Source organism: Anopheles moucheti, chromosome 3 (genome assembly GCF_943734755.1).
Source record: "Anopheles moucheti chromosome 3, idAnoMoucSN_F20_07, whole genome shotgun sequence".
Taxonomy (NCBI): Eukaryota; Metazoa; Arthropoda; class Insecta; order Diptera; family Culicidae; genus Anopheles; species Anopheles moucheti.
Genome location: NC_069141.1, coordinates 81,775,364 through 81,795,863, shown reverse-complemented (window position 1 = coordinate 81,795,863; position 20,500 = coordinate 81,775,364). Strand labels below are relative to the sequence as shown.

The 20,500-nt window shown below is 45.3% G+C and overlaps 5 protein-coding genes and 4 non-coding genes across 9 annotated transcripts; 3 read left to right on the top strand and 6 right to left on the bottom strand.

The window, feature by feature from the left end:
* Window positions 1–972: 972 nt before the first annotated feature.
* LOC128304893 (uncharacterized) lies at window positions 973–1,888 on the bottom strand. Its single transcript, XM_053042135.1, has 3 exons — window positions 1,737–1,888; window positions 1,571–1,659; window positions 973–1,491 (listed from the first exon to the last, which is right to left on the bottom strand). The coding sequence occupies exons 1-3, from the start codon at window positions 1,886–1,888 to the stop codon at window positions 1,046–1,048; spliced, it is 687 nt and encodes a 228-aa protein (XP_052898095.1). The 3' UTR covers window positions 973–1,045.
* Window positions 1,889–3,423: 1,535 nt separating this feature from the next.
* On the top strand, window positions 3,424–4,731 carry LOC128302603 (iodotyrosine deiodinase). The gene is made up of 2 exons (XM_053039460.1): window positions 3,424–3,640; window positions 3,715–4,731. Exons 1-2 carry the CDS (start codon window positions 3,424–3,426, stop codon window positions 4,428–4,430), a joined length of 933 nt encoding a protein of 310 aa, XP_052895420.1. The 3' UTR covers window positions 4,431–4,731.
* Window positions 4,676–5,883, bottom strand: LOC128302605 (CCAAT/enhancer-binding protein gamma). Its single transcript, XM_053039461.1, has 2 exons — window positions 5,700–5,883; window positions 4,676–5,597 (listed from the first exon to the last, which is right to left on the bottom strand). The coding sequence occupies exons 1-2, from the start codon at window positions 5,772–5,774 to the stop codon at window positions 5,289–5,291; spliced, it is 384 nt and encodes a 127-aa protein (XP_052895421.1). The 5' UTR covers window positions 5,775–5,883; the 3' UTR covers window positions 4,676–5,288.
* Trnar-ucg (transfer RNA arginine (anticodon UCG)) lies at window positions 4,826–4,898 on the bottom strand. The gene has a single exon. It is a non-coding gene; the product is annotated as a tRNA-Arg (tRNA).
* Window positions 5,884–6,196: 313 nt separating the features above from the next.
* LOC128301740 (CCAAT/enhancer-binding protein zeta) lies at window positions 6,197–9,563 on the top strand. The gene is made up of 3 exons (XM_053038356.1): window positions 6,197–8,091; window positions 8,168–8,417; window positions 8,494–9,563. The coding sequence occupies exons 1-3, from the start codon at window positions 6,240–6,242 to the stop codon at window positions 9,482–9,484; spliced, it is 3,093 nt and encodes a 1,030-aa protein (XP_052894316.1). The 5' UTR covers window positions 6,197–6,239; the 3' UTR covers window positions 9,485–9,563.
* Window positions 9,564–9,685: 122 nt separating this feature from the next.
* On the bottom strand, window positions 9,686–9,756 carry Trnag-gcc (transfer RNA glycine (anticodon GCC)). The gene has a single exon. It is a non-coding gene; the product is annotated as a tRNA-Gly (tRNA).
* Window positions 9,757–15,336: 5,580 nt separating this feature from the next.
* On the bottom strand, window positions 15,337–20,299 carry LOC128303491 (methylcytosine dioxygenase TET). Its single transcript, XM_053040463.1, has 4 exons — window positions 20,106–20,299; window positions 19,464–20,013; window positions 17,789–18,407; window positions 15,337–17,591 (listed from the first exon to the last, which is right to left on the bottom strand). The coding sequence occupies exons 1-4, from the start codon at window positions 20,157–20,159 to the stop codon at window positions 15,776–15,778; spliced, it is 3,039 nt and encodes a 1,012-aa protein (XP_052896423.1). The 5' UTR covers window positions 20,160–20,299; the 3' UTR covers window positions 15,337–15,775.
* Trnag-gcc (transfer RNA glycine (anticodon GCC)) lies at window positions 18,493–18,563 on the bottom strand. The gene has a single exon. It is a non-coding gene; the product is annotated as a tRNA-Gly (tRNA).
* On the top strand, window positions 19,143–19,215 carry Trnav-aac (transfer RNA valine (anticodon AAC)). Its single transcript has one exon. It is a non-coding gene; the product is annotated as a tRNA-Val (tRNA).
* Window positions 20,300–20,500: the final 201 nt, after the last annotated feature.

Genomic DNA, 20,500 nt, shown 5'->3' with positions numbered 1-20,500 from the left:
TATTCCCTTTACTTAAAATCTTTGTAATAATTGTAGTTATTCGCAACCATAAATCCTCTTTGATTCCTTGGCCACTCCTGCGTTTCTCTAGCCATAAGAAGTTGCCGCATCGAGTTAATCATGCTTTCTGTTACTTTGAGGCTTATGATCGGAACTACCTCCACCGTATGTCCATTAAATATCATCATACCGACGTTCCACAAAACCCAACGGTGATTCTATCCAAAACGAAGGCTCTGGATGCTGCTGCTTTCGGAACAACCCGCAACACATTATCCTTTCCAACCAACGAGCAAACGAGCTATTATCCTTCTTGGTTATAACCGATTTTCGTTGCTTCTCGCTCTGCTCCGTGAAGGAGGTGACGAATTCCTGAAATACAATACAACACCAAACGCAAATTTTACATTATTCAAACACAATGATCTTCGGTGGAACTATTCAACCTACCGCATATGTCTGGTCGCCATTTTTATGAGAATTGTTTGTGCCGGTGGGATTCATTGACTCCGGTGCACTTTGTAGCGGTTGTGTGCGATTTTTATCGATACGCTTCTTTCCACAGCATTGGAAACACTTGGGCAAGCAGCATGAGTCACATTTACCCATTGTAAATAAAACACAATTTAGCTGTTTTTCATGCGAAACGCACCCGGTCGTCGTTTATTAGCAAGCGAGTGCGCCGATTTGGACCAGTTAGTACAATTACGCATTTTGACAGCTTGTTTAGTACAGCTCGGAACGAAGATTTTAGTACATGGCAAAAATAAATGGCGTGTCATCTCTAGAGATTTTAAGTCAATCAAATTTATTCTCTTTTTGGATAATTTGTTGATCAAGTACTGGAAGAATGAAGGCCAAATGGTTCTCTTTTTTGGTTTATTTTATTGTAACACAGGAGTATAATTGTATCGAAACGATTTCTGTTCCAATTTCAATGTTTCCATATACGAGGCATGCACACGCCGGGGTGTCTTTGGATTACATTTTGAAACGATAATGAAATTTTATTCCTATGAAAAGCCAACAACTTACGATAAGCACTCTAAACAGCTGTTTCCAGGAGCGACTTAGTGACGCTCGTTGAGGAAGTTTCCCATGAAACTGTTTTGAGGCATTTGGGCTTAGCCGTATCCTTTGCTTCCTGTGTGATCGATGGGAGTGAAACGGTTACCTCATCTGAGCTGATGTTTCCGTTCGAATCGGTTGCCGATGCGAGTGTCGATGCGAGTGCCGATAGTGAACAACCGCGCCGTAGCTTTGGCGATTGAACGGAGCTGGCGTTGAGCAGTTTAGGAGTTGCATTGGGTTCATGGCATGGCATAGAATGAAGCTCGATCAAACATGTCCGAGGACCGGTGTCACTTTGCATGATCGGCACATCTTTACGCTTCTCTCCAAGTAGTAGCGAGGTACGTTGCTCCAATTCCAGAAGATATTTCAAACGCCGCCGTTGCTGTATCGTCTGATGCTTATTGTATAGGCCATGTTCTGGAAAATAGCAAGAAAAATAAACATAGAAACAAAAGCCTGTTTTCGAGCACAAAACACAATGCGCTGCGATACGTACCTTTAAGAAAATGTTTTAAAAAAGATTGTTCCACCTCTTCGCTTATGTTTCTTTCCGATCTGAAATTTCCGAACAATCGTCTGGGTAGGCTTTACAGTAAAGAAACAAAAACGTAAGAACGCATATCCGATGCACAACCCGGTAGACCCGGCACGGAATTGATTACCTCTGATGGCGCGATCCGGGAGTCCAGTTTTGCTGCTCAGTGAAGGCGAATTCGGTGGATGGTGCTTTTGCCGGCTGTACACAACTGTTCCATCGGAATTTGTTACAATTTTTACGTTGTTTATCCAACCAACTTTGCCAGGCGGACAACATTTTGCGTTCTTTGCACTAGCTTACGTCTTGACGCTTTGAGTAGAGAAGGTGAAATGAATCAATGCAGCCGTACTTCGTAGAACTTGTCTATTCGAGGTATCCGAAAAACCAGTTCGTTCTTGTTTGTTTTGATTCAAAATTTCCTATCCTAAAAATTACCTCCTTGTCCATACACCGGTAATTACACATTGCCTACAGTTAGGCGCAAACAATTTAAATTTTTTCCAGCGACAGCCACAGTGATTGATTATTTGGAGAAGTTGCTTTGCACACAGCATATTATTCGTTATTCATTCTTTTTCGCTTGTTTAGGTTTTATTTTCTGGGTAATCATCAAACCCAAGTGAAGGGGAACATTTCTATGATAATTCGTCATCTTGAAGCCAGCTTGGAATTTGTTCGTTGCGAAAGCCAACAACATACCACTGGCGATCAGGTGTTATCCGATATTACTCGCAATAGCGACAAGGTAACATGTGAAGAAGCATCCTCATGTTGAGTGGTTGGCACTGTTTGGTTTAGGTAAGCGTAAAAAGTGCCCAAAAGTTCCTTAGTAGATATGCGAACAACTCATAAAAGTGACTTTGGTTGAATTTCCTTTTTCTGACCTTAAAACTTGGAGACCTGGAATGAAACGAATTATTTCCCTTGCCTTTTGCATTGCTTCTGGGCCTACTCCGTCTACAGTTTGATCTGCCGCAGCTGAAATTTAAAACACTCCCCCAACACAAAATAAACTCCTTGGCGCTGCTGTATGGAGAATTAAAATTAAGGCTAAGAAAGGAAGTTTGAAGGCAGCAAGTTACTAACAAATTCCACACTGAAAGCACGCACCGGTGATATGGTGATATGGTGATAAACTATAATTAAACGGCTCACCTACGAAGAACCACATTGGTAAGTCATATATCCTCCTCCCGCACGCTACCACCCTCTAAGATTCGCGATCGCATGATCTCTATTATTTGCTTCCAGCTGCAACTCCATTTACTGCCACACTACGGGTTACGACATCGGTCGCAGAACCTATCGCAGCCGGTTCGGTTCACACCCTCATCATCATCGTCGTGACTTTGTGTCAGTGTGTAAGCATCATTAAAAGCTCAGCGCGAAACGCGACGTACATGACCATAACTCTGACCCGTGCCCTTGTCCCACAGACGGAACGATTCACCTAAACCTTCACTCACCATTGATCGTCCAGTGGAGGGCAGGATGCGTATGCATGTGTTGCATTTGCGCACTGCTAGTTTCCCCTTCAGTTGCGATAAATGCATTGGGGAATGAACGAAACAGCTCGCGCGCGCGAACTTGGGATGAAGCTAGATAACGATGGAAATGGCACGAGAAGGCGAAACCTGCGTATGAGTTAGAGGTTAGGGCTCTGGTGGAATTGATGATAATGGGGTTTGTGTTTTGCGTGCGACCGCAGTGGGTTCCAGTTCATCAGCAAGCTTCGTTCGGTGATGATCGCTAGGTTACGTTGCTAAGAATCAAACCACCAAACCATCCATAGTAACGGTTTGATAGGAGTCATGGCTTCCTACCTGGAGGATCTTGTCGATTCGTTTATCAGCAGTTCGGCGCTCGTTACCTATTGGAACTACATCTTTCCGGTGCTGGTGGGTCTCTATCTGGCCATTTCACTTTACGACAAACATCGATACGGTCGCAACAAGAAGCTGAGAATATCGGAACCAGCTGCCACCGAGAAGAGTGGTAATAAACTGGATGGTATCGAATACGTCGGAGGTAAGTAGGATATTGTACTGCAGAGAGAGAGAGAGAGTGAACGCATATTCAAAGCATGACATCCTTTCCGCCAGATCTGGAACATGCTGAATATGATCCGTTACCGGCACTGGAGGAGAAACCACACATTCCATACACCGGTGCAACAGTTACCCTCGCGACCGATGCACTAGAAGCGGCCAACCAGTTTTATGCCATTGCCAACAATCGACGTAGCGTGCGCAAGTTTAGCTCCCGACCGGTCGATGTTGCCATCGTGGAACGATGCATCCAGGTGGCTGGCACGGCCCCTAGTGGCGCCCATACGGAACCGTGGACTTTCTGCCTCGTGTCCGATCCTTCGATCAAGACAAGCATCCGGGAAATTATCGAAGCTGAAGAATTCGTTAACTACACCCAACGAATGGCGAAGCAGTGGGTGACCGATCTGCGTCCAATTCGCACGAACCACGTCAAGGAGTACCTTACGGAGGCACCGCATCTTGTGCTAGTGTTCAAGCAAACTTACGGTTATAAAGATAATTCCACCGGCACCGACAAAAAGCAACATTACTATAACGAAATATCGACCTCGATCGCGACTGGGATGCTGCTCTGTGCGTTACAGTGTGCCGGGTTGAGTTCGCTCGTTACCACTCCGCTAAACTGTGGACCAATGCTTCGCACCCTGCTCGAACGACCCCCGAATGAGAAGCTGCTGGTGTTACTACCCGTAGGATATCCAGCCGATGACTGTACCGTACCGGACCTCCAGCGAAAACCGCTGGAAGACATCCTCGTGCGGTATTAAACGCAGCCTGGCGGACACGTCCATAGCAGTGGTTTTTTATTACACGAAAGAAATATCGAACCAACTGAAATGCAAAGGGAGCAAATGCTGCACAAGCCCTAGAAAAGATGATAAAGTAGGATAAATAAAGATAAGGGCAGAGTATTATGCTGGATTAGCGCAGCAGTCGCATGGTGGATTGTGTGAACGGCAATTTCCCTTTTGATGAAACCCTTAATCATGAATTATTTTTTATCAGTGTGCAGATAAAATTTTATTTAACACATATACATATAAAGACAATAAAATTGCATTTGTAAGGAAATAACGCGCTAACATTTATGCTCTGCATTCATATGATCTGAAAAGGTGATAGCACGAAAAGAGGAAAAAAACTTCTCTCACAAATGCGAGTGCGACCGTGACAGGACTCGAACCTGCAATCTTCGGATCCGAAGTCCGACGCCTTCTCCATTAGGCCACACGGCCATTTATCCACAAGGGCGCTTATTTAAGACCACCTCCTCTCTTGCACTCCGCTCGCTGCTCCTTTCGGCCTTTAGGATCATCGGATCTTTAGGGGTGCTTATTCTGAGTTTGTGGTGTATAGTATATTGTACTGCGTCTAACGATACACTTTTCTACATACGGCTATTCTACATATACTCAAAGATGTATAATAATATGTGAAAATTAGCTCTATCAAATTGGGTGACTCAGTATGGACATTACTAGTAAGTAACATCCCTATCTGAACATTGTGCACCAAAACAATAAAGCGGATTACTTAATACATTCACGATAACCGTTAACAAAACTTTAACTTATTGCGATGATCGGTACTAGATCGCCGGAGATTATTGATCCACTTTCTGCATTTTACCTCCGAGATCTGCTTTTGCTTCCTTCACCTTTCGGGTGTTCTTTGACGCGTTTTTTGCTAGATTCACCTTCGTCGTCGTCATTATCGCTATCGTCATCCTGGAGCAGCTCGTTTATATTGATCCCGACCAGCTTCTCTGCCTTTGCCTGTGCCTGTGTTAGAAATAGCTCCTTCAGGAATTTCAGCTCCTTCTTTTGATTGTCTATTTTATCCTCCAGCACCTGGTTCCTGAGCCGTAAATCGTTCACACGCTGCTGGGTTTCTTCCGTCTTCATTTTAGATTTCACCCGGCTGCGTTTAACGGCCTGTTGGTCGAAGATGATATAGAGATATTTGAAAACAGTATTAGCATATTCCCGCATATTCGCTCTTTTTTCCAGGATGATGAAATCTTCGCCACATTTTACCTGATTATTTCGGTCGCGCTTGCGGCGATATTCGTCGTCTTCCTCATCGGTTGTGGACTTTCGTTTCGGCGGCATTCTGTTTCGTTCTTTAGTGATTGTGTTTTTGGTATCGAATTGCGCCAATTACACCAAAGCGATGGGTAAATAAGGTAAAACTCGGAATTGCACTGCTTGTACTGCGCACCGCGATATGCCCCAGTTGTGTTGATAAACAAATTATCACTGACGTTTTTAATGACCTAGTGGTTGACTGATTATCATTGAATAAACTTAAGTTTAAATTAAGAAAATTCACATACTTTTTGTTTGAGAAATTCATTAAAAAAATGATTACAATAATTGCACAAACTTTTGTTAGGAAAAATAAAAAAAACACAATAAGAGAAACACTTTTATTTATTGTTCTTCACCGATGTTCTGTCACTAGGCACGCTGCATTTTGACAACCGTCCCGGTTTTAAACTGTCATTGCCGACAGGTTGCGTGCACATGTTTCGCTCGAAGTAAACAGATTACAAATTTCTGTATTCCAGCAGCGCGATGTCGGTCGGAGGAGGTAAATTTAAAAAGAAAGACGAAAGAAAGCGCTACTTTGAACAGCAATCGGAAGATCCGAAGTCAGGGAGCAGCGATGTGAAAAACCGGCCGGCGAAGATCGTCTTCGACGACGATGGTGAGCAACGTGTGGTGCCGATTGACTACACCACCGAGGAGACCGCAAAGCGCAAACATGTGTCTGGTGCCGGAAATGCAGACAGTGAGGAAGATGAAACCGATGACCAGCTAGCCAAGCAATGGTACAAGCCTTACGAAGCGTACAATCTGATAGGCCAACTAGAGGATATGAAGGATGCGGAGATAGCGGAACTAAGGCGTGTCTGTCGCGCGGCATTCGAGACGGAATGCCGGAACCGTAAGAAGAATGATCCAACCGATGGGAAATGGTTGCTTAGCGCACTAGAAAAGGGTACATTGCGCGATCGTGCCAATGCCGGTGCACTGCTCGTGCAATCGAATCCATTCTGTCACCTGCAGGCGCTAGATACATTGGTGGGCATGGTGAAAACCTCGAACAAGGGCTACCTGGACGTGGTCGAGGTGTTGACCGAGTTGATGCTGAAGTCTTTGATGCCATCGCACCGCAAACTGATCACGATGCCGATGCGTGGTTCCGACTGGAAGCATTTACAAAAGCAGGCAGACATGGACAAATCAGAACGAGATACGATCTACGCCCATTGGCACTTTGAGGATCAGTTGCGCGAGCATTACTTCACATTCGTTAGCAACCTCATGACGATCCTGCACTCGGGACAGGAAGATGGCAAACTAAAGGTGATCGGTTACGCCGCCAAACTGTTCGCCGACGTACCGGAAATGGAACGTTTAATGCTGACAGCGCTCGTGAACAAACTGGGCGATCCGTCGCGTAAGGTTGCTTCAAAGGTGCTGCACCACCTGCAACAGATTGTCCGTCAACATACACTCATGTCATTGATCGTGACGGGCGAGGTAGAAAAGCTGCTGTTCCGTAATAATCTCGCCATATCGGCGCAACACTTTGCACTGTCCTATCTGGCGTCGATCGCATCGTTTGGTGATTTTGCAACGTGTCAAAAAATGATCAACATATGCTTTTCATTCTTTAAAATTCTCACCGAAAAGGGTGAGATCAATTCGCGCACAATGCAGTCCATTCTTACCTGTCTTCGGAAAGCGATCAAGAACGTGAAGCGCAATGTGGATCTGGCGGAGGTGGTGGATCCGAAGCTGCTGAATGTTATCCACCGGATGGTACACTTGGCTGACATATCGATCGGCTGCCAGGGTTTATCGCTGCTGCTGGAGATCACCGACCGGAAGGGCCGTGAACAGAACCGGTTTTACAACGCGCTGTATCGAAAGTTGCTAGACCCTCAGCTTGCGTCCGTTGGGCCACGCATATCGAACATTTTCTTCTACATTCTCCATCGAGCGATGCAGACCGATCCTATACCGCAGCGTGCCCAGGCGTTTGTGAAGCGTTTGCTGCAGGTTGCGTTCCACTTTCCGGCAGCCCGGCTATGTGGAGCGCTGATCGTGATCAGTAAGGTATTGCGAAAGCGTAAAACACTGTTGCTGGATGGGCTAGAACCACCGTCAGATGATACCTTGGAGGTTGTTCCGGAAATACCGAACCAGGAAGTAAATGACGAAGAAGGCGAAGATGTTGAGGAAGGAGGCGAGGATGTACCCATCAATGCGGCTCCAATACGAATGCCAAAAAAGTATGATGCATTCGGCCGGTCGTCTGAATATGCTGGAGCGCAGTACACACTGAAGTATGAACTTGTACGTTACCTTTCGTACTTCCATCCAACAGTGCAAAAGTTTGCACAATCTATTCTCACTAGTAAGTAGGCGCAATAGTCCAAACTCAAACCGTTGCCATGCAACCCTTGCTGATATTTATGTTTACTCTCCTGCAGATTCTACCCTGACGTACTACGGAGATCCATTGGTGGACTTTTCGCTGGGTCGTTTCCTCGATCGGTTTGCGTTTAAGAATCCGAAAAAACCTCGAACAGAAAAGGATGAAAATGGGGAGGAACGATTGCGCCCACGAATACTTGGTGTCACCCAGCGGAAGAGCGATTACGCACCGACTGGATTCCGTGCCTTGCCCGTGAATTCACTCACCAAGAATCAATGTGCGGAAGATGATGAATACATCTTCAAGTGAGTGTGTGAAGTGAATGATTTACAACAATGTTCCTTTTAATTAAACATTTTTCTGTTTTCGCCTATCTTTTAGGTTCCTAGAGCAGAAGCGATATCGAATCCAGCGGGCTAAGGAGCGTAACCAGACGAAGGGCAAAACAGCGGAAGATGATATCGATTCGGACGTTGATTCGCTTAATGATGATGAGTTCGATGCCTATCTGGACACACTGGGTGTGCCGGGTGCAAGTCATGATGCGGACCTTGACGGTGGAGCAGAGGTGGACTTTATGCAGGAGCTCGAACAGGAGATGACAAAGGAAAGGAAGGCTAAAAAGGGTCGTCGCGGTGAAGAAGATGACGCAGAGGACGATATGGACGGGCTGGACGATTGGGATGATGTGGACGATGAAGCGGAGGATAGCAACCAAGAGGACGCTTCGGACGATGATCGGCCTCGTGCCGGGCGCATTCGTCGTGACCCGATCGATGAGGATGGCGAATTTAGCGACGGTGGAAGCATTTCGCTGGAAGAGGATGACGATTTTGATGGGGACGAGATGATGGATGACGCATCGGACGGCGACGGATTAGACGATGAGGAGGAGGAACCAGTTCCGAAGAAGCGTAAGAAGCTTCCGTCCAAAACGGACCGTGGCATGGTAAGCGAACGCGAGTTTGCCCGAAAGCTGAAGACGGCAGATATGAGCTCGTTGTTCGCGGCGGCCGATGACTTTTCCGAGTTGCTTGAGAGTAATGTGGAATCGGCGATGGACGATAAGCGGGGTGGCAAAAAGAAGGGTGGTGGTTCCATCAACAAGGCGGCCAAGAAGCAGCTGTTTGATAGTCACGGTACGGAGGCTGAAGTGTTTAATCAGGATAAATCGTCGATAAAACAGTTGGCCTGGGAAGCGACACGGTTTAGTGATCGTGACGGTAAGAAGTTGGGCCGAGGAGGAAAACATTTCGGTGGACGTGGTGGTGGAGCAGGTAAGTCGCATTTCCAGAAACGTGGAGGTGGAAGTCGTGGTAGAGGAGGTGGTAAGAAGTTCGGTGGTCGAGGAAGATCTACGGGGCGGAAGTAAGAGTGTAGGAGAACATGAAAATAGTAATAGAAACAGAAAAGAAAAAGAAATATAATTGATTTAATGTGTTTCGCAAAGCTATACATATTCTGAATGGAGATTTTGTAACAATGAAAGAAGAAAATGAACGGAGAAAACACTGCGATCTTGAAAAAAGTTAATCGTATGTCCGAGGTGCTATTAATAAAGAAAATCCTCATTTGCATCGGCCGGGAATCGAACCCGGGCCGCCCGCGTGGCAGGCGAGCATTCTACCACTGAACCACCGATGCGTGTGTGAAGATGGGGCGTTAAGACATCATCAATTACAAACGAAACGTTTTGCGATGCCTGATACCAGGAGAGCATCCAAAACAAGAGGTAACATCAATACCCCTGCAGCGTGCATATAGCTTTTTCAAATTTTCAAAACATTGAATAATCTTAAAATTTCAATAAAACCACACGAATAGAACCACATACATTATCAGTATTCATTAATCAATTTATCGGCAGCTAAAAACATCCGCACGATAGTTTACAAACATGCAACAAATAATATCATTAGTTTCATTTAATTACGCTACATTCTCACTTAAAATCCACACAAAATTATAATGCAAATTTTTTAAATCGTTGTGCTAACATTTGTTACCGAGCAACCCTGTAGTCATCCGGTTAAATATCATCTCCTGATTAGGATGCTCTCTTGTTACATGAAACGCAGCTCTGGTACAATTTTTGTACGCGTGAATCTCAAACTTTCCGTCGGCAGATGCGAAATTCCATACAAACGAACCGATTTTCGATTTCGGACACCAAGAGAGCATGACATCATGAGAGGTAACTTCAATTCCCCTCCAGCGAGCGTGACAGACGATCCTCTAATACATTGACCAACACCACTGCGCATACCATCAAACCCGTGAGAGCGATCGCTAGTGCAAGTGAGATAGATGACACGCATTCTTCCCCTAAGATTCCCCGTGTACTGATAAGCACGCACACGATAATAGCATACAGAAGAAGTACCGTTATGGCAGAACTGTTACAGGGTTATTGCAATTCGTAATCAGCTAACTATTTTATTGTCTGTACGTTTTTAATAATACTAGTAAAAGAATACAAGTTTGATTGGCTAATAACACCACTAAAGAGCGGATGATGTTTTATCCTCAACAATCGTAGACCCCACATGATCGTGATATTTCATACTTATATTGAATGTTTAGTTATAAAAATAAAACAAAAATATGAGCAAATCTTCTTTTGCACGTTTTTTCAGACCATTCCTTTGTGAGACAATTGTCAAAACAGTGAATAATTTTAAAATTTCAATAAAACCACACGAATTTCATAGAACCACATACATTACAAGTATTCATTAATCAATTTATCGGCAGCTAAAAACATCCGCACGATAGTTTACAAACATGCAACAAATAATATCACTAGTTTCATTTAATTACGCTACATTCTCACTTAAAATCCACACAAAATTATAATGCAAATTTTTTAAATCGTTGTGCTAACATTTGTTACCGAGCAACCCTGTAGTCATCCGGTTAAATATCATCTCCTGATTAGGATGCTCTCTTGTTACATGAAACGCAGCTCTGGTACAATTTTTGTACGCGTGAATCTCAAACTTTCCGTCGGCAGATGCGAAATTCCATACAAACGAACCGATTTTCGATTTCGGACACCAAGAGAGCATGACATCATGAGAGGTAACATCAATTCCCCTCCAGCGAGCGTGACAGACGATCCTCTAATACATGGGCTAACACCACTGCGCATACCATCAAACTCGTGAGAGCGATCGCTAGTGCAAGTGAGATAGATGACACGCATTCTTCCCCTAAGATTCCCCATGTACTGATAAGCACGCACACGATAATAACATACAGGAGAAGTACCGTTATAGCAAAACTGTTACAGGGTTATTGCAATTCGTAATCAGCTAACTATTTTATTGTCTGTACGTTTTTAATAATACTAGTAAAAGAATACAAGTTTGATTGGCTAATAACACCACTAAAGAGCGGATGATGTTTTATCCTCAACAATCGTAGACCCCACATGATCGTGATATTTCATACTTATATTGAATGTTTAGTTATAAAAATAAAACAAAAATATGAGCAAATCTTCTTTTGCACGTTTTTTCAGACCATTCATTTGTGAGACAATTGTCAAAACAGTGAATAATTTTAAAATTTCAATAAAACCACACGAATTTCATAGAACCACATACATTATCAGTATTCATTAATCAATTTATCGGCAGCTAAAAACATCCGCACGATAGTTTACAAACATGCAACAAATAATATCATTAGTTTCATTTAATTACGCTACATTCTCACTTAAAATCCACACAAAATTATAATGCAATTTTTTTAACTCGTTGTGCTAACATTTGTTACCAACAACCCTGTAGTCATCCGGTTAAATATCACCTCTTGATTTGGATGCTCTCTTGTTACATGAAACGCAGCTCTGGTGCAATTTTTGTACGCGTGAATCTCAAACTTTCCGTCGGCAGATGCGAAATACCATACAAACGAACCGATTTTCGATTTCGGACACCAAGAGAGCATGACATCATGAGAGGTAACATCAATTCCCCTCCAGCGAGCGTGACAGACGATCCTCTAATACATTGGCTAACACCACTGCGCATACCATCAAACTCGTGAGAGCAATCGCTAGTGCAAGTGAGATAGATGACACGCATTCTTCCCCTAAGATTCCCCATGTACTGATAAGCACGCAAACGATAATAGCATACAGGAGAAGTACCGTTATGGCAGAACTGTTGTTCCGTCGGCAGATGCGAAGTTCCATACAAACGAGCCGATTTTCGATTTCGGACACCAAGAGAGCATGACATCATGAGAGGTAACATCAATTCCCCTCCAGTGAGCACACAGCTGTTCAGATCTCCCATGTTATCATTACCGCTATCGCATACATCCAAACTCGTGAGAACGATCGTTAGTGCAAGTGAGACAGATGAAATGGATAGTAACTTCCATCTCTCTCTCTCTTAAACTCCTCGCTGACGGATACGGAATTGCATAAACGCGAATAAGGTAGACGAGGAATAGGTATTTTGATCATTAATATATTTCATCATTACGTTTTTGATTTATTGATTCATGCCTATATAAAGAAAGGTTTGCTTTTTTTTGTTTTGTTAAGTAGTCGTCGATCATTTGTCACCTGCAGAAATCATTTCACGTCCTTCCACCGGCCATTTCACATCCTTTCTATGCACACGTACATACACACACTCACACATACACGTTTACGTAACACTCGTGTATCTATATCTGATCGTTATATCGTTTAACATATATTTTGCCCGTATATTATTTCATTGTCGAGTTTACTACGGCCTTAAGGGAGGCGTTTCCCTACTACAAATCAAATCCCGATCGTATTCTGTAATTGGTTTCGCCGCAGCTTAAGTTTCATCCCTTTTTGGTGCAACCAACATTACTTGGGGGTGAGAATTCCACCATATTTCGATAGAGTATTTCGGGGGTGGTTTTTTTTTATTGGAAAAGTCGGGAGGTTGAAGGTTTTTTTAAGCTATGCCCCTAAAGTGGTTTTGTTTGTTTCTTTGCTTTTTTCTTCGTTTGCTTACATGTTTACTCATCACTTTTCTTGTCTTGCGTTGAACGAATATTATGTTGCTTTAATAAATTTATGAATGTTTTTGTTTTGTATGTGAGTCTGTTTGTTTGCCAGCATTAAATGAAATGTGTTTGTTTTTGCTTAGAATATTGCTACATTATTCGCTGTGTGTGTGTTTATTTGTGTGTATATTAGCTATTTCTAGGTTTTGATTGAAATATATTATTGAAGTTTTGTTTTCCTCCCTGCTCTTACATGTTTTTTACGTGACGGTGATAGATATTATTAAATTGTTGTTGTTGTGTGTATTTCAAAGTTGCTTTTCTCTCCTTTCTTTTGTTAATGTTGTGTGTGTTTTTGTGTATTCGTATTGCGTTTAAGAGCTAGCAGAAGGATTGTATATTTTAATTGTGAGTGTATTTTTTAATTGTTGCTTTATACTTTTACGCTTTTACTTTACTATTTTTCGACATTAGTAACTTGTTTGCTTGCTCGTACATAATGCGGAAAACGCTGTCTATTTTTAGTTCGATTTTTGTTTTGTTTCGCTTCTTTCAAATCGCTTTTGATCATTGCGTGTAATCGGTTAATTGAATATTTTGTTTGTTATGTTTGTTTGTGTTTTATGTGCACTGGTGTAGGAGAGTGGTTATCGCTTTCGGTTTCGATTATTTGTCCTACATACACTAATGCTTCGCTACGCACAAACGACCTGTTCTATTTATTGGTGGTGTGTAAAAACCGTATTTTGATGCGTTTAGTATGTATCGAGTTTATGTATATGCGTTTTTTGATTCACTTTAGCGGTATTCGGTATGTGTTTTTTTTTTATTACTTGTGGAACGTGCACTACGAAAGTCCCCGAAATGGTTGCAAAATGGAAAACGGAACAGAAAATGAATGAATGGATTTCTCACGATAGTTAAAATCACTATGCTTGTACTGGCAGCCTTTTTTGTTGTCGGAACTCTACTCACAAAACGATGGTGGAAGGATTTCTCCTTTTACTTCATACTGCATTTTGCTCCAGAGTCTTTAACAGTACACGTGTTTGTTTTCAATGCATTGATCACTATTTCTTCATCTAAAATCACTTTTACAGTTTGGAAAGTTAATCATAATTAACAAATTGCTAGTAAAGTTTGCTACACCAGACGTCCTTCTTCGTGAGCAACGTTGTTAAAGTTGTATCGTTAATTTTTTTTCCTTACTTTACTACTGTTTTGATTCGTGAGTAATCGTAAGTTTGATTGAAAATGTGTGTGTTTTTCTTTCCATACTTCCTTTCGGTTCGGAGTGTTCCTTCATTTTGTTTTGATTTACGAAATTACTGCTTGTGGTTAATCTGCTTCTCGGTACCTTACTAAAACTCTCTTTCTCTCTCTCTTTCTCTTTCTGCGCTTAAGTTACTAAATTAGACTAGAAAATATTATGTTCGCTTTTGTTCATTGATTCGCTTGATTACACCCACACGTGGATAGCAGACACGCGTGCAGAAAAGTGCGCGTGGGATAGGGCATTGATCGCTTGATCGCTAAGACGATCAGGACATCCTCTTAAGGAGGAAGACTTAATAGAGAGGAAAACGGAAGGATGCTATTAAGGAAGAATGCTCTAAAAAATTGCCTAGTATATTGTTACGAGACGGAGAGAAAGAGTGATCGCTAAAATCGTGTCGGATGATTTACTCAATTATGTCCTCTTTCTCACGTGCCGTCGTGTCCGTGTGTGCTCCTAGTTGTACCGAGTATCGTAAAATGGAAACAGTGTAGTGTGGTAGTGGTACGGGTGACAAAATTGACAACTTTAGATCAGGACCCCTTATATTTTCTGTGTGACGTGTGTAATAGCTACCCTTTTTGTGTCGATTGATCCCACCAGTTTTTGCTCCACGAACCATGAAAGTTAACGCTGTATCCCTCCGTCGCACAACCTCTCCGCAGACACATAGCATACTGTTAGATAGAGAGAGAAAAAGAGAGAGAGATTGGGCTGACACTACTCTCGTGTGTACTACTACTGTGAGTAATATGACTCAGTCCCTCAAATAATACAGGGAAATATGTGTATGCGCTCGAAGAGTTCCTTCTGCACGTAAGTCAGTAGCCCTTAATTATTGTTCTCTCTCCATCGACCCTGCATTTTGACCCCCACCCCCAAAACTATCCGATCGTATCCCTTGGTATTGTATCAGGCCCTCCCCAGTGCTGCGATCTATCGAATGATCCCTCACCATCACGTGCTACTGCCACGAAGAAGAAAAAGGCTTCTTCTCGTAGAAGTTATCAATACACAACTACACTTAGTCTTAGTAGCGAGTTTAAACCTCCCTAGTCATTCTTACTTAATCTTTCAATCTACGCTTTTCTCCCAGTTGGCGAACCGGTGATCTATTTGTCTTCGCTAAGTACACACGCGAACTTGATGGCCGCCATTGTTGTTGTTGGAGTGAGTGCTCTACCTCATTTCTCCTTCACGCACGTACACAACCCATCCCTACATGTCTGTCCCGTCTTTGGCTTGGTTGGATCTCGAGTCTCCTGGTTTAGCGGAGATTGCAGAGATGCCTTCCTTGGAGTGTGTCACAGCTCAATTCCGTCGCCGATAGCCAGCGCGCTCGGTCGGCGGGGACCACCGGGGCGGTGTCCGCCTCCGGTGTCGACGGCCCTAGGCCAGCTGCATCTTCTTGCAGTTGCACAGCCACTTAATGATGCGTGCATTGCGCTCAATGATGGACGGCGGTTCGTTGGTACGGTAGAGCGGTGCCGGACCACCACCAAGGAGTGGTGCACCATCACCCACCAACGGACCCTGACCACCTGTTGCTACTGCTGTTGCTGCTGCTGCTGCTGGCATAGGTCCCGTTCCTCCGACACCCATCAGGTGCGGTCCGGAAGCGACTCCCTGTCCCTGTCCGTTGCCCGTTTCCGTGCTGTCCGGCAGCTTGGTGGAGTCGATGGTGGACACGTCGGAGAAGAAGACGGCGCTAGACTCATCGGAATCTCCTCCACCGCCACCACCACTTCCACCACCAGCAGAGCAGTCGTCCGAAAGGCGATGAATGTCGGAAGATGCGGAATTGCTGTGGTGTGAATGGTGGTGATACGAACCGGACGAACGCCGTTGCAGCGAACTCTTCGGTGCGATGTACCGATCGTACGTTTCCTCGTCCAGTCCGAGTCGATCGAAGAACCGTTCCAGCTGTGTTAGGCTGTCCGAGCGCGAACGCTGCTTCTCGAGCTGCTCCCGGTCCCGGTCCCTTTCCCGGTCCCTGTCACGGTCCCTGTCCCGATCCCGATCCCGCTCCCGCTCACGATCGGCTCGACGCTCCCGGTGTTCGCGAACGTCTGTCGCCATGGGGAGACTACGCTCCGGTTGGGTGCGATTCCAGTACCGATCGCTGATATCACTCTTCGAGCGCAATATCGGTCGCCGATCGTCGTCGAGCTGTCCGCCACCTCCGGCAGCACCAGCACTCGCACTCGAACCTGGTCCTCCACCCGGTCCACAGCGGCCTCCAGACGACGGCGATGGATTACTGACGGCGGACTGGCGACCGCTGCGATTCTTGAAGCGCAAACACTTCTGCCGCTTGAACGTACCGAGCGGTGGACTAAGATCCAGCTGTGACTGGGGCTGATCCGGGGGTGAGAGCGGAGACACCGGCGACAATGGGGACATCGGAGGGCCTGCCACGTTCTTGTAGTACTTCCTGCCACGCTCGTCGTAGTACTTCGTGTGTTGACCCTTGGATAGCGAGTGTTGCTGCTGTTGCTGCTGCTGGAGCTGATGTTGCTTCTCGCTATATCCATCCTGGAATGCTTCCGGGACCTCGGGTGTGGTGAAGTTTAGCAAGCAGTCGGCCTCTTCGCGTATTTTCGCCCGACACTCGATGCAGTCGTAGCGCAGCGGAGGAATACCGTAGGCGTAGTACGAATTGCCACTGTGCTGCGTCGAGGAGCCACTGTCACGCCGATAATCACCGAGCATCATCATTGACTCGTTACCCTGCTGTCCTCCTCCCTGTGACAGCGCGTTGTGCTGTTGCTGCTGCGAGTGATGCTGCGTGTAGTGCTGCGGATGATGCTGCTGTTGTTGCTGCTGCTGCTGCTGATGTTGCATCAACATTTGCGAGTGCGGAACGTGTGACAGCTGGTGGTGATTCGATTGGTGCTGCTGGTGCTGCTGTTGCTGCTGCTTACAGCACGGTTCACTGTGGTGCGTGTAGTGGCCCGAGGAACCGCCCGAGTCCCTGTTGAAGGAGCTACCGGAACGGTTGGACCGGTTGCCCCGACTGCAGCAGCTCAGTGCCTCCGAGTGTGGCGAATGGCGACTACTTTGCGAGTGCAGATCCGGCAGCGACTTGTGGCTGTTGATGTTGTACGACTGTGTCGGTGAGTAGTCGGATTCATCGGTCGGATGATGGCCGGAACCGGTCACCACGGCTTGCGAGTGCGAGTACGACCGTTGGTAGTTGTAGCGACTGCAAAGAGATGTCGATTTGAATTATATTAATCAAAACTGAACAACTTAACCAGTGTTGTGCTTTATGAATCTTTTGAAAAGAGCGGAGAGTCATTCATATGAATCGACTCTGAGTAGGTTCATGAATCCTCAAAGCAGCACTTCACCGATATTACACCCGTATCGATGAGTTGTAACACCTCACGAATAGCTCACCTGTGGCCACCTCCCATAGGATGTTTGCTCTCGGGAGAACCGCCATGTTGCTGTTGCTGCTGCTGCTGTTGTTGCTGTTCCGCATACTCAGCCGGCGGACTAATGGCACGGTAATCATCGGTCAGCACCAGGCTGTCGTGGAGTCCACCGTACAGATAGAGATCGTCATCTCCGCCCGGATGCGGCGGTAAGGACTGTGGCGATAAGAACGCACTTGGGAAGAACACGGACACATCACTCGGTTGCTCCGGGTGCACGGTCAGCTGCTGCTGGTAGTTTTTCGGCGGCTGAATGTATCCGATATCATCCAGACTGCCGGCAATTCCGCCGCCACCACCGACCATCCCGGTGCCGATGTAGCTCGTTTCCAGCGGTTGGCCATATTTAGAATTGATCAGACCCACGTCGACCGGGGGCATTATTGTCTCTTTGCTGTCGGCAGCGTTCAGCAGCTTGCGTAGCTTGGTCTGCAGCAGATCGGAACCGGACGAGGCACTCCGGCGGTTTGTTGGTCGTTGCTGTTGCTGCTGTTGTTGCTGCTGTTGCTGCTGCTGCACTTGTTGCTGGAGCGCCTGGCTCACGGCGGAAGATGGCAGTGTTCTCGACGGTGATACCATGTCTGTGGAAAAAAATGAGTAATGTAAAACATTAATGTGTTGTGATTTGGAAATGAAGGTTAACACATAACAAAAAAAATCTCCAATTGCATCGGCCGGGAATCGAACCCGGGCCGCCCGCGTGGCAGGCGAGCATTCTACCACTGAACCACCGATGCTTGTCGATCTGAGCGCCGTTCCTTGCGCACCGGGAGAGCTCAAAGATTTTAAGTATTCAGCGCGCTCCACGCGTTTGACGTAGATATCTTATCGCAGATATAGATATCTTTGTCAGTTGATCTTTATAAGCAGTTTCCTTCAAACGATTCTCTTTCAAGGTTTCCGAATGAAAAGAACACATATTGATATGTCGGAAACAACTGTAAAACGCTACTAAATTGTTTAGAAAATAAACATCGCACGTACGCTATGTCGCAGATGTTGAATGGCAAAAATAACAGAACCATTCACCATCGGTGGAGTCAGTGGAATTCGCAGCATCTAACTCCAACGAATCCTAAAGATTGGATTTCAACGCACAAAACGGCCATCCAAAATGGAGAACGATCATTGCGACTTAAACATGAATATAAGAAATACTAGCAAAAGTAAACTGTTAAGAATATGTTGTGTTGCGATAGGTGAAAGACTTGAAAGGTGTTGAAGAAGGAATGAATGAATTGTGGAATTTCATTCTTAATATGTTTTAGTGTAACTCCACAGACTTAGTACCCATGCTAAAGCCACTGCGTTCGACTGTTTCCGTGGTGTAGTGGTTATCACATCCGCCTAACACGCGGAAGGCCCCCGGTTCGATCCCGGGCGGAAACAGAGACTTCTTTTTGTGTAGATGAGGATGGATGCATCCTTTATGATATCATTTTTCTATCTCTCTCTATCTCTCTCTCTCTCTATCTCTCTCTCTCTCTCTCTCTCTCTCTCTCTCTCTCTCTATCTCTCTATCTCTCTCTTTCTCTCTCTCTCTCTCTCTCTCTCTCTCTCTCTCTCTCTCTCTTTCCTATTATTACGGCTCTCCCGGTCTCCTCTTTTCGGACCATTTTCGCTGACTTTGTACTTACACGATCCGCTCAGCGCACCGGTACTCCCACCGGCTCCATCTCCCACACCAGTTCTGCTCTGCTGCGATGGTCCACCACCGCCTCCACCTCCGCTGCTACCACCACTACCTCCCCCACTGCCACTTCCGCCACTCGAGCGCTTGTTCAGCAGCTGCTGCTGACGATCGAGCACCGTTTCCGACTTCACGTAGAACGGTTTGCTTTCGGCCAGCAGCTCTACTGCCGACTTCCGCTTGGAACTGCGCAGCTGATGGTAGCTGCTGAGCGTCTGTGAGTGCTGCGGTGGCAACGATACCGACTGCGAATGGTGATGGTGATAGTACTGTGGTTGCGTTTGCTGCTGACCACCACCCGACGACTGCTGCGACGAGATGGCGGTGGTGGCGGAGGAAAGGTACGAGGTCGGCGGTGTGATGATCTGCGATGGTGGCGATACGGACGATACCGAGTGGTGGGAATGATGGTGACCGGGCGGCGGTGGCAATGTGTGATGCTGACCAGCACTGGCTGACTGCGTGTGGTACGGTGAGTGTTGAGACAGCAGATGACCCTGTAGGGTGAGCGATGCAAATAGGTCAATCAGTTATGCTTATAACTTGGGAGACTTGATGAGGATCTCCACAGGAGTTCTAACTATCTTACCTGATGGTGACGACTGCTGTGCCGAGGACTGTTCCCATACACTACGGCTGCCATAATGATCTTTTTTCTGCAGTTGAAATTGTAGCAGACTTGTTGTTTTGTTCACTCACACGCACACACAAGCGCTAGATTAGCAACGATCAAATGAGTAATCGTTTCGCGAATTATATTATATATCGTGTGGAATGCTCTTGCTAAGTCCTGCATCCAATATCGGACATGTCGGCTTTTTAAAAATAATGCTGTAATGAAAAATAAGAAAAGAGTGTTAGATTAACTTTGCGAAAGAACAGAAAAATACGTATCTTATTGAAATGTATTAAATATTCATTGTAACATTCAAAAAAACCCCCGAGGCGTTTAAGTATAATAATAACATTAAAGGGAAATTTATT

Bases quoted from the DNA above. Each gene is read 5' to 3' on its own strand.
- LOC128302603 (XM_053039460.1), top strand. From the start codon at position 3,424: ATGGCTTCCTACCTGGAGGATCTTGTCGATTCGTTTATCAGCAGTTCG. The intron at 3,641-3,714 runs GTAAGTAGGATA...CCTTTCCGCCAG, and splicing joins TGGTATCGAATACGTCGGAG to ATCTGGAACATGCTGAATAT.
- LOC128302605 (XM_053039461.1), bottom strand. From the start codon at position 5,774: ATGCCGCCGAAACGAAAGTCCACAACCGATGAGGAAGACGACGAATAT. The intron at 5,598-5,699 runs GTAAAATGTGGC...TTCGACCAACAG, and splicing joins AGCGCGACCGAAATAATCAG to GCCGTTAAACGCAGCCGGGT.
- LOC128304893 (XM_053042135.1), bottom strand. From the start codon at position 1,888: ATGTTGTCCGCCTGGCAAAGTTGGTTGGATAAACAACGTAAAAATTGT. The intron at 1,660-1,736 runs GTAATCAATTCC...TTTACTGTAAAG, and splicing joins CCCGGATCGCGCCATCAGAG to CCTACCCAGACGATTGTTCG. The intron at 1,492-1,570 runs GTACGTATCGCA...GCTATTTTCCAG, and splicing joins TTTAAAACATTTTCTTAAAG to AACATGGCCTATACAATAAG.
- LOC128301740 (XM_053038356.1), top strand. From the start codon at position 6,240: ATGTCGGTCGGAGGAGGTAAATTTAAAAAGAAAGACGAAAGAAAGCGC. The intron at 8,092-8,167 runs GTAAGTAGGCGC...ACTCTCCTGCAG, and splicing joins TGCACAATCTATTCTCACTA to ATTCTACCCTGACGTACTAC. The intron at 8,418-8,493 runs GTGAGTGTGTGA...CCTATCTTTTAG, and splicing joins GATGATGAATACATCTTCAA to GTTCCTAGAGCAGAAGCGAT.
- LOC128303491 (XM_053040463.1), bottom strand. From the start codon at position 20,159: ATGGCAGCCGTAGTGTATGGGAACAGTCCTCGGCACAGCAGTCGTCAC. The intron at 20,014-20,105 runs GTAAGATAGTTA...CTCACCCTACAG, and splicing joins ACAGCAGTCGTCACCATCAG to GGTCATCTGCTGTCTCAACA. The intron at 17,592-17,788 runs GTGAGCTATTCG...ATCTCTTTGCAG, and splicing joins CCTATGGGAGGTGGCCACAG to TCGCTACAACTACCAACGGT.